General features: G+C 40.3%; 1 protein-coding gene across 2 annotated transcripts in view; it reads left to right on the top strand.

The window, feature by feature from the left end:
- Window positions 1-12,286, top strand: part of LOC133110188 (cadherin-22-like) — a 299,036-nt gene that overhangs the window by 225,147 nt on the left and 61,603 nt on the right. For both annotated transcript variants that reach the window (XM_061220105.1, XM_061220104.1), the window contains exon 10: window positions 9,863-9,984. In XM_061220105.1, coding sequence (XP_061076089.1) covers window positions 9,863-9,984 — 122 coding nt within the window. The remainder of the gene's footprint in view (window positions 1-9,862; window positions 9,985-12,286) is intronic.

Here is a 12,286-nt window from a genome sequence, read left to right as displayed (position 1 = left end):
GTGTCGTTCCTGTTCACACACCCCGCCCCGTACGCACACCCCGCCCCGTACGCACCGCGTACATTCAAAATAACGCCTCAGCTCAAAGGTCAGAGGGGAATTTGTAGCCCTGCAAAAATCCGTCATCGGCATCAGGCAGTGGGAAATTCTCAGAGCAAACTGAACAGACCAATGAAAGCACTGACACTCAGACCAGACCAACGAGAGCTCTGATACTCAGACCAGACCAATAACAGCACTGACACTCAGAACAGACCAATAAAAGCACTGACACTCAGAACAGACCAATAAAAGCACTGACACTCAGAATAGACCAATGACAGCACTGACACTCGGAATAGACCAATGAAAGCACTGATACTCAGACCAGACCAACGAGAGCTCTGATACTCAGAACAGACCAATAACAGCACTGACACTCAGAACAGACCAATAAAAGCACTGACACTCAGAACAGACCAATGACAGCACTGACACTCAGAATAGACCAATGAAAGCACTGACACTCAGAATAGACCAATGACAGCACTGACACTCAGAAGACTGGAAAGACCCATGAAAGCAGCACTACTCTGTAGACTCGTGGAGGAGTTGTGTTGAATGGAAGACCATGACTGACTCAGAACAGACCAATGACAGCACTGACACTCAGAATAGACCAATCAATGACAGCACTGATACTCAGAATAGACCAATGGCAGCACTGACACTCAGAACAGACCAATAAAAGCACTGACACTCAGAACAGACCAATAACAGCACTGACACTCAGAATAGACCAATAACAGCACTGACACTCAGAACAGACCATCAACAGCACTGACACTCAGAACAGACCAATAAAAGCACTGACACTCAGAATAGACCAATGACAGCACTGACACTCAGAACAGACCAATAAAAGCACTGACACTCAGAACAGACCAATAACAGCACTGACACTCAGAATAGACCAATGACAGCACTGACACTCAGAAGACTGGAAAGACCCATGAAAGCAGCACTACTCTGTAGACTCGTGGAGGAGTTGTGTTGAATGGAAGAGTTCAAGTTCAAATAACACGAGGAAAGAGAGACTTGACTTTTGACAACCATTTATTTGCGATTTGCTTAAGACCATGGTGTGCAAAAACAAGGGGAAGTTGAAAGAGAAGCAAATACCAAAAAAAAATTACGTAGAAATCTATCCACTTTTCCGGTGGCTATCAGGTCAACACGACACTTCCTTATTCATCAGTATCAAGCCGTTCCTTTCTGTTGCCCACTTGACTCTCTGAAGCACAGAAAAAGAAAGATGGAGAGAAAAAGAGGGGGGAAGGAGATGTAGAACTCTGAAACGACTGGATTGTATTAATTACGCGCTGTATCAGGGCTACTAGCATACGTTCTTCCATGCCCAGCCGGCTAGAACACAGAGCGGCGATTGAATTTTGAGCTGTGGAAATGCCCTGCCTCTATCCTCATCTCAAAGCCTTACGGGCGAACTGCCCTCTCTTCTTGTGGCTGATTAAGGTAATTATTTAAGCTATCACTCAAGCAAGCAGTCAATCTGCAGTTATTTTAATGGTATTATGTAATTTGTGAGGATGTAGTGTAATATTTGGAGGCATAGGCTTAGATGCAAAAAATATTAATATGAGTATTCTTTTAGTCTGCCTCTGGAGTGGAAACAGCTCATTGCTGTGCTGCTCAGTTCAGGGTCAGTGTGGTGTGATGCATTCTTACAGAATTAAGTGTCACAAAGGAAAAGCTATCTCTCACTCACCTTATATTTAGACTTAAAATCTATTCTATTCAATTTTGCTAAATAAGACAAAAAATTGCCAGTGATGAAATTGTAAACTTATTTCAAGATTTGCCAATGGGGTAAGACAATTTCCCTTGTCAAACAAAAGGTAACGTAAAACAACCTCCTCTTTTCTATGTATGCGAGAGGAAGAAATAACTTTTAGTCTTACAATGAGACTTAAAATCTTAAGGCAGACTTTTGCTGTGTAGCTATGGTAGAGTGACAATGCTGGGCTTTAAGATCTGACAGTGGCCTGAAGGTGTGGAGGGAGGCGCACCCTTAACTGCCGGGTGCTAATGAGGGTAACACCAGGGATTTCAGTTTGATACCAGCGTAGTGCAATTGGGTACGTCAGAAAAATGTATGTTCCTCTTATGGTATCTATGCTATTAATCGCTCACAAATCATATGCAATATTTATATTTAGTCAACAAACTCTTTTGCCCATTTGTCACTCTGTTGTGATGCTGAACATTTAAAATGGTGGCCGGAAGTCGATCAACCTGTCCTTAACTTTGACTTGCAAAGTTTCTGGCAAATTCAATTCAATTGGTGATTGTTGGCCTGGAACAATTGCATTTATTTAAGTCAAAATGGATAACTACGGTTGAACATAATATTGCCTTTTCTGTCTATTATAGTGCCTGTTTACATCACTAACAAGCAGTGCCATAACATCCTGCATAGGTGTCTATTTGTAAACATGAACAGTACATATTAACTATACACTTACCGAACACTTTATAAGGAACATTTTTGCTTTATTACACCTACTTATTCATGCGATTGTCTCATCAGCCAATTGTGTGGCAGCAGTGCAATGCATACAATCATGTAGATACGGGTAAGGGCTTCAGTTAATGTTCACATCAACCATCAGAATGGGAAAAAAAAAAATATCTGAGTGACTTTGACCGTGGAATGATTGCTGGTGCCAGACAGGGTGTTTTGAGTATCTCAGTAACTGGGTATTTTCACACACAACAGAGAATGCAGAGTTTGCAGAGAATGGTGTGAAAAACCAAAAAACATGACGTGAGCAGAAGTACGGAATTAGGCTTCCATTCTGTTAATGAGCGAGGTCTGTGGCTGCATCCATAACCTCTTTGTATATGAAAGCCTTATTCAATTAAATTTAGCACTTCAACAAATTTAGTATGCACAGCATAGTCTCTTGCTTAAGTCAGTCAACAGTTCCATTTTTGTACAATTAATTTTGATAAGTGAGTGTATCATTAAAATCATCCATTGTATGCTGATTATTTCCTGCCTGCTTTGTTTGAGTACATTATAACTCACATTGCCTTGAGGCTGTATTGTATTTTTGTCTGTTCGACATCAATTGATATCATCCAGCTTGAATGTTTCATTGGAATAAAATGGAGTCACTTTCCAACAGATAACAGTTTCGATTTTGAAGAGCTCTTTGAAGAGGACAATCTAGTAATCACTTGAAGAAAAAAATGTAATTGCACTTCTGGTTGTACTAAAAGATTCTCTTTTGTTTCTGTACAAAAAAAAATAGAGTAAAAGTTCAAATGGACAGTTTTTTTAAACCATTATTTCCATGTCGTAATATGGTACACAGACAAAAAGATAATCAGTACATGTCATGTTAAAATGTCTTCATATGTTTTATAAAAGTATACACCTCCTGACATTCTGATATGCACTCAATGAGCGCTTTATTAGGTATTTATTAGACTTATTCTTTTTACTTAAGTCTTCTTTTGCTGTAGCCTATCCACTTATAGATTTGACATGTGTGTTCAGAGATGCTTTTCTGCATGCCACTGTGGCTATATACGTGACTGTCACCTTCCTGTCAGCTTGTGTGGCCATTTTCCTCAGATCTCTCTGATTAACAAGGCATTTCTGCCCACAGACTTGATGTTTTTTGTTTTTTGCACCATTCTTAGCAAACTCTAGAAACTAGTGCGTGAAAGGAGATCAACAGTTTCTGACATACTAAAACCACCCTGTCTGGCACCAGCATTCATTCCACGGTCTCTTAGATCACATTTTTTCCCCATGCTGATGGTTGATGTGAACATTAACTGAAGCTCCTGACCCGTATCTGCATGATTGTATGCATTGCACTGCTGCCGCACGATTGGCTGATTTGATAATCGCATGAATAAGTCGGTTGAACAGGTCTTCCTAATAAAGTGCTCAGTGAGTGTAGATGCCCTATTAATGCATGTTATAGAAATCATTATCTCGAGGTATGCAACACAATGAAATGTAAATGTCTGCATTTATAAAGCACCTTTATCCAAAGCACTGTACAATTGATGCTTCTCATTCACCCGTTCACACATACACTCACACCAACAGTGATTGGCTGCCATTGAAGGCACCAACCAGCTCGTTAGGAGCAACTGGGGGTTAGGTGTCTTGCTCAAGGACAATGCGACACACTCAGGGCGGGATCCCTCCGACTGCCAGACAACTGCTCAAATAACTGTTCAAATAATTATTTGATTGGTTATTAAGTTTATATAGAAGCCTGGTGGCTTTGTATGACAATTTCTATGTATGTCTCCATCACTCAGAAACAGAGTTGCATGCAGCTCAAAAAATGTATTAACCACTTATCAAAAATATTTCACCAATATTACATACTAACACAAACAGTATACAGCAGTGTGAAAAAGTATTTGCCCCCTTCCTGATTTCTTATTTTTTTGCATGTTTGTCACACTACAGATCATCAAACAAATTTAAATATTAGTCAAAGATAAGACAAGTAAACACAAAATGCAGTTTTTAAATGAAGGTTTTTATTATTAAGGGAGAAAAAAAAAATCCAAACCTACATGGCCCTGTGTGAAAAAGTGATTGCCCCCTAAACCTAATAACTGGTTGAGCCACCCTTAGCAGCAACAACTGCAATCAAGCGTTCGCGATAACTTGCAATGAGTCTCTTACAGCGCTGTGGAGGAATTTTGGCCCACTCATCTTTGCAGAATTGTTGTAATTCAGCCACATTGGAGGGTTTTCGAGCATGAACTGCCTTTTTAAGGTCATGCCACAGCATCTTAATAGGATTCAGGTCAGGACTTTGACTAGGCCACTCCAAAGTCTTCATTTTGTTTTTCTTCAGCCATTCAGAGGTGGACTTGCTGGGGTGTTTTGGATCATTGTCCTGCTGCAGAACCCAAGTTCGTTTCAGCTTGAGGTCACGAACAGATGGCCGGACATTCTCCTTCAGGATGTTTTGGTAGACAGCAGAATTCATGGTTCCATTTATCACAGCAAGTCTTCCAGGTCCTGAAGCAGCAAAACAGCCCCAGACCATCACACTACCACCACCATATTTTACTGTTGGTATGATGTTCTTTTTCTGAAATGTGGTGTTACTTTTACGCCAGATGTAATGGGACACACACCTTCCAAAAAGTTCAACTTTTGTCTCGTCAGACCGCAGAGTATTTCCCCAAAGGTCTTGGGGATCATCAAGATGTTTTCTGGCAAAATTGAGACGAGCCTTAATGTTCTTTTTGCTCAGCAGTGGTTTTCATCTTGGAACTCTGCCATGCAGGCCATTTTTGCCCAGTCTCTTTCTTATGGTGGAGTCATGAACACTGACCTTAACTGAGGCAAGTGAGGCCTGCAGTTCTTTGGATGTTGTTGTGGGGTCTTTTGTGACCTCTTGGATGAGTCGTCGCTGCTCTTGGGGTAATTTTGGTCGGCCGGCCACTCCTGGGAAGGTTCACCACTGTTCCATGTTTTCGCCATTTGTGGATAATGGCTCTCACTGTGGTTCGCTGGAGTCCCAAAACTTTAGAAATGGCTTTATAACCTTTTCCAGACTGATAGATCTCAATTACTTTCTTTCTCATTTGTTCCTGAATTTCTTTAGATCTCGGCATAATGTCTAGCTTTTGAGGATCATTTGGTCTACTTCACTTTGTCAGGCAGGTCCTATTTAAGTGATTTCTTGATTGAGAACAGGTATGGCAGTAATCAGGCCTGGGTGTGGCTAGAGAAATTGAACTCAGGTTTGATAAACCACAGTTAAGTTATGTTTTAACAGGGGGGGCAATCACTTTTTCACACAGGGCCATGTAGGTTTGGATTTTTTTTCTCCCTTAATAATAAAAACCTTCATTTCAAAACTGCATTTTGTGTTTACTTGTGTTTGACTAATATTTAAATTTGTTTGATGATCTGAAACATTTAAGTGTGACAAACATGCAAAAAAAAGAAGAAATCAGGAAGGGGGCAAACACTTTTTCACACCACTGTATATTTCAGTATTTCAGACAAGTATATATGGCACTGAGACCATGTATGGTGTATTTGCAGAGAGTGAGGTAGCGATGGAATTCAGTCTAATAATACCTTAGAGAAAACAGAAAAAAATACCAAAGAAAAAAGTCAATTCACTGCGCTCGGGAATAAATAATAAAGTTTCTCCCTCTCTGCTTGTATAATGAAAAAGTCATCTTGATCCTCTGTGCTCTGGTACATCCTGTAAATACAGTAATTACTTGCAATTAGATCTTCAACACGGTAATTAGTCCCCAAAAATAACCTGTATTGGATAGCTGGGGCCAAGTTCATAGGATTCCATGGCGATGCTTGACAGAATGGAAGCCTTATTCAGCCTTAATTAAAAAAAATTGTATTTATGTCACATAACATAACCTTACATAGTGTGAGGGAAAAAAATTGTTTTTCTTCTTTTTGCATGAGAATATTGTCATTTTAAGTTAAACTTTTTGCATAGTTTCAAAAATATATATATTATGAGTTATATTATGGCCTTTTTTGTGATTTGTGAGTTCATCAAATGAGCTCTATTAGATATTTAAGCAGTGTGTCAGCAGTGATTAAGGGTTTGACGATGCATTTTTTTGCAGTGCATTCCAATTTGATAGCTAGCTCTTTGTCTGTATAAGAGCATATGGGTTGTTTTCATTGGTCGCTCCAAACCTGGTTGGGCGTTAAATGTTTAGCTTTTTTCCACAATCTAAGGCATAACTGAAACAGTGGAAGCAAGAATAAAGTAGCAGATCTGATCATTTGAAAGTTGTAGTTTGTATTTTATTTATTGTTTTTCTATGTATGTACCCTCAGTCTAGTCTGTCTAGAGTGTCTCAATATCAATCTGCTTTTGAATATAATTTTTTCTTGTTGTTTTGTCATTTATTTAATCACAGTTTGTTTGCTTAAATTGGTTTTCATTTTTTGTGATACCCTTCCCTTCTTTTTGTACATTTTGATTCAAAATAAAAATACATTTGAACATTTGACCTCCCAAAAGGGGGGCAGGTGGGGAATGGTGGCAAGAAAAAAATAAAAGGGTACACAAACTGCGCTGACATCACATCAATTCCGCCGTGGTGAATGTTACACAGCAGCTTGGCCAATGCTGCTCGATAGCTCTGAAGAACTGCATGTGCATTGAAGCCAAAAAACATTCAACATTATTTTTTTCTTTTTTTTTTTCTTTCTTCAGATATTTGGTTGGGATTATCAAAATCTAATTAAAGCGTACGCTTGGAGTCCAGGTATAACAGATTGAAAGTGTATAATGGGTCTGCCTGCCTTCTCCAAACCACTGCAAGATGGTGTCTGCAGTGTAGCGGAAGGCGCAAGACGTCTGAACTCTGAACATCTGGAAACTCTGCACCAGATGCAGGCGTGTAATCTGGTTAAATCCCTCGTCTTAATATCTGTCAAACGCCGCAGTTTTACACAGCTTTTGATTTATTTTCAGCAGCAATAAGTAAATCTTTCACTTCTCCGCGGCGCGGGACTTGCTGGATTTACTTATTTACTGAATGTGCTGGTTGACAAATCTTTTTCTTTTTTTCATTTCAATGATATTCTCTTTGACATTTGACAAACTGTGAAGGGAAAAAAATGTTTGTGTATTTCCGTGATACTAGAAACAGTCGAGTTGCATGGAAACCACAAAAACACTGACATTTATAGGTCTGTACTAGCGGAAGATGTGTAAACATTGGAGATTTGATATAAATTTCACACATACTGTATGTGAAAATTCAATACGATATGCCTAACATGCATACCTGCAGAAAGGTCACCCACTGCTTTATTTAATTTTCAACTTTACTGCTGTTGCAATTGCTGTACTTTATGTCACACGTCTAAAAGTAATGTTAAACAAAAGGAGAAAAACACATTAGTTGAAGCTTTATTTTTGAAACTTCCAGAAAGACATCATAGAATACTGTATACCGTAACTGCTTAAAGGCATATTATGCAGGATTTCTCGCCTTGGTTTAAAATAAAATAACTCTCCTCCTCTGTCCTCAACCCAGCCCACTCGCCTCTGTGTTTATATTTAATATTTTAAATTTTTAAAAATTTTTAAATTTCCTTCTTTATCCCGTGCGGCATGGATGGTGCAGTGGGTAGCTCTGCTGCCTCACAGCAAGGAGGTCCTGGGTTCGAATCCCCGTCGGCCGAGTTTGCATGTTCTCCCCGTGTCTGCGTGGGTTTCCTCCGGGTACTCTGGTTTCCTCCCACAGTCCAAAGACATGCAGGTTAGGCTGATTGGAGAGTCTGAATTGCCCATAGGTAGGTATGTATGTGTGTGTGTGTGTGTGTGAGTGAGTGGTGTGTGTGCCCTGCGATGGACTGGCGACCTGTCGCCTAATATATGCTGGGATAGGCTCCAGCCCCCCTGCGACCCTGTTCAGGATAAGCGGGTTAAGATAATGGATGGCTGGATGGATGGATGGCTTTATCCCAATGGAGCTCCCTGTTGGTACTCTTTGCTATAACCAAATGCCGCCTAGTGGTCAGAGTCAGACTATTGCGAAAAGATGCTTCTTTATTTAAAGATGGTGGACATCCTGCTGCTTCCTAGTCCAAGAGCAACATACGCCATCCACATGCGTGGCCTTTGCTTCAGCTTTGCTTCGGAGTGACCACAGGGCCACGTTGTTTGTGTGAGGGACCTTTAATAATCATTACTGTGTGAGTGTATGATGATCAGATTTATGATGAGTTTTCTGCTAACATTGAACACTAATTTCACTCTCTGACAGTGAACTAGAATGAATTGCTCCGGGTTTTCATTATTCCTAGTTCAGCAAATGGCATGATGATGATGACGATTGTTACATATTTCTTTATTAATAGTAGTATTCATATTATTATCAGTAGTAGTATTATTATTGCTGTCGTTGTAGTGGTAGCAGTAGTTTACATTAAATCACGCTCTCCTGTTTTTTATTTGTGATGTATCATTGCAAGTATTTTAATCCATTAAAATGTGCTCACAATATTAAATAATTAAAAATGCTTCTGTGAACAGGAACATTATCCAATTAATGTGCTGCTCATGATGCACTGCAGCTATTTATATTGCTGATATTTAACACGGCTTACGCGGAAGATTACATTTGCAAAGCATATGTATTCATTACCTGAAAGTGGGAAATAATTACTTAATTTGAGAATTCAAACTAATGTGTTCTTTTGAAATGAGGAAAGGTATATTAATGTAGGAAAATACAGGTGCCACATGTACTTATTGAGTATTTGTGCAACAGCTGTAACCATGTTCTAGGGGAACAATATGTATTATTATTCACTGACTACCGTAAAATGTATATGATTCATTATTTCTATATTATCCTTTATATTACATCCTTTATCTGTTATGGTGCTTCTTACCTGTAAAAAAAAAAGAAAAACATCATGGGGGCGAGATTGATTCAGGAGGTAAGAGCAGTCGTCTGGCAGGTCGGAGGGTTGTCAGTTGAATCCCCCCCTGGGTGTGTCGAAGTGTCTTGCTCAGGGACACCTAACCCCCAAATGCTCCTGACAATCTGGTCGGTGCCTTGCATGCCAATCGTCGTTGCTGTGTGTGAATGGATTAACGAGAAGCATCAGCTGTACAGCACTTTGGATAAAGGCGCTATATAAATGCAGACCATTTAGCATTTATGGCACCCTGGAACCAAAGTTTTTACTTACTGTGTGGAAGTTTTTACTTACCATGTGAAAGTTTTACTTGCCGTGTGAACGTTTTACTTGCCGTGTGAAAGTCTTTACTTACCGCGTGCTTGCTTCCTTCTCTCCTGCCAGATAACCCGTTGATGGCCTCCCAGAGCTCGGTCAGCATACGCATCCTGGATGTGAACGATAACCCCCCTGAGCTCGCCACGCCCTACGAAGCCTCCATCTGTGAGGACGCCAAGCCTGGTCAGGTGGGTCGGCCGATCGTGGCACCATGTAGCAGACCTGGCTCAAATACCTCATCGTTTTGGACTCAAATACTCTTCTACGTTTGCTTGTCTGGTGAACACTCTGGTGAATGTGCCTAAAATGGTTCAAATGCTTGTCGCTGAGGTGGTGCCCAATAAGTACATAAAATTGTACCCCTATTTGTACCTATTTGTACGTATATTATGTACCCCTAACCCCTAATTTGATCCTTGGAGAAGAAAACGACTTTATTTACTTAATTTCTGAGAGTTTATTGGCAACTATAAGGTGAAAACCCCACCTTCTGGTTCTCTTGGTTGGCTTGCACCAGGCAAGATCAAACGAGCACAGAAAAGTATTTGAATCCAAAACAATTACGTGATTGACGCTGGCATGCCATGTGCAGATGCAATGATATGACTTACGATATGAAAGTAATGCTCCGTAATGCTATATGATTTATCATAATTTATAACAATATGATATGATTGATAAAGATCACTATATGATTCGCTGCTAACACTCCTGAGATCATTGAAATAACAAATGAGGGTTATCCAGCGATCTCTGTCCGCTGTCAGGGTCCCATGTGGTCACTGCTGTTGTACCTTTATGGTGCTTCTACTGAATAACATCAGTGCAGATACGGCATAAGGTAGTCAATGTCTCTCTAGATGCGTCTGCAATGTCATGTTCAAAAAGTCCCTTGTCAGATTTAATGGTGTCACACATTTTCCTGTATCAGTTACTGCTCAAAATCTCAAGAACTGAAAAAAAAAACACTGCTTCTTTTGTGTAAAATAGAGCACAGCATCCTTCACACCGCTAACACTGTCGGCTGCAAGAAAGACCTCAGCTGGAAGTAATAGAAGTGGATCCTACAAGTTATCTGTCTTACCGAGCTCCGTGAATTCAATTTGCACTGGAAATGTCCGTCTGTCATCGCAGATGAGATTAATCCACTTCCAGCCTCGATTGTTCTCCAGATGTCTCCATTCTGCGGGCGGGGAGGTGTAGGAGTTATAACGACTTTAGAAACGTAGAACTTCCTTCCCGTTGAGTGGGGTCAGTAATTTGAATGCGAGGCGCCGGAAATGAAAACAATAGATCATAAACCACGTTCAGAGGCGAACGGCTCCGTCTAGTGCATCTTCAGCGCACTTCAATATGTCAAAATGACACTGATAAGGGATTTACAAATTTAACAACAATAGCTACATCTCCATTAGGATGTTGCAGTGATTTTACCTCGGGGTGCTACGATCAGTCACGTATAATTGTGCTCAGAAAAGCCGAGACAGCTATTTTCCAAACTCAACCTGTGGAGATTTCAGCAAGCCCCACAGGTTCTGAGCACAAAGGATCCATTTGTTATTTAAATGTAAGAGAGGGCTGGATGTTTTTAATGCAGACAAAGCTGGGTGTAAGGTTATGTCCAAATGCATTATCTTCCAATGCGTTTGCACACAGTTTAGACACATTGTATTCCCCACACATTTTTACAAATATTAAGAGTCCATTAGTTTGATTTACTTGTAAATACATCTGTTAACTTACTTTTGCACAGCTGAAAATGCAGGGACTCAACAAATGTAACTGTGAAATGGTAAAACATACGTATGTGCAAGCAAATACCATTAAATATACACTGATTGTCTACACTTTTGTCTCTTATTCATCTTCTGAAAACCTTTAGTTTATAGCACAATTTACTCATTTCACTTTACCTTTCCCATGCTTATGAATGACATGACATGCAACCTGGCCCAGAAGCATACCTAGGTTCATGGACATTTTTTCCATTATATCAAATGATATTGGCCCACACACCAGTCTGGGCTAAAAGCGGTGTGTATATAGGGTATATAGGGAATAGGTTAAAGGGTATCACCTTGTCTTAATCTCTCCCAAGAATCACTTACTAAACCCACCAGAGACATGCGGGAATGTTTTCGTGCTGCAGATTGAGAGGTGGGGGGGGGCGCACTAGTGCGCTAATCCCAGATCACGGAAAGATGGAGACGATCAGGCATGACAGCATGATGACAGATTGCGGACGTCTCCTGCAGCTGGCCGGCTTGATAGGGGGTCTCCATCACAGGAATTACCCCACCCCCCCAGGTGCACCAAATCCCCCTTTGGCGGTTTACTAAGAGAACTAAGATACTAAAATATGCTACTCCTCTCTCTTGCATTGGAATTAATGTTAACCCTCATGTCGAGTTTTGGGAGGGTTTGACCCCATTCAGTGTTTGACATCTCTTAAAAACCTTTTTTTTTTTCTTTCTTTTTTTTTTTCCATCT

Source organism: Conger conger, chromosome 14, assembly GCF_963514075.1.
Source record: "Conger conger chromosome 14, fConCon1.1, whole genome shotgun sequence".
Classification (NCBI taxonomy): Eukaryota; Metazoa; Chordata; class Actinopteri; order Anguilliformes; family Congridae; genus Conger; species Conger conger.
The sequence above is the reverse complement of the archived record's forward strand: the minus strand, read 5'-3'. Positions and strand labels throughout refer to the sequence as shown.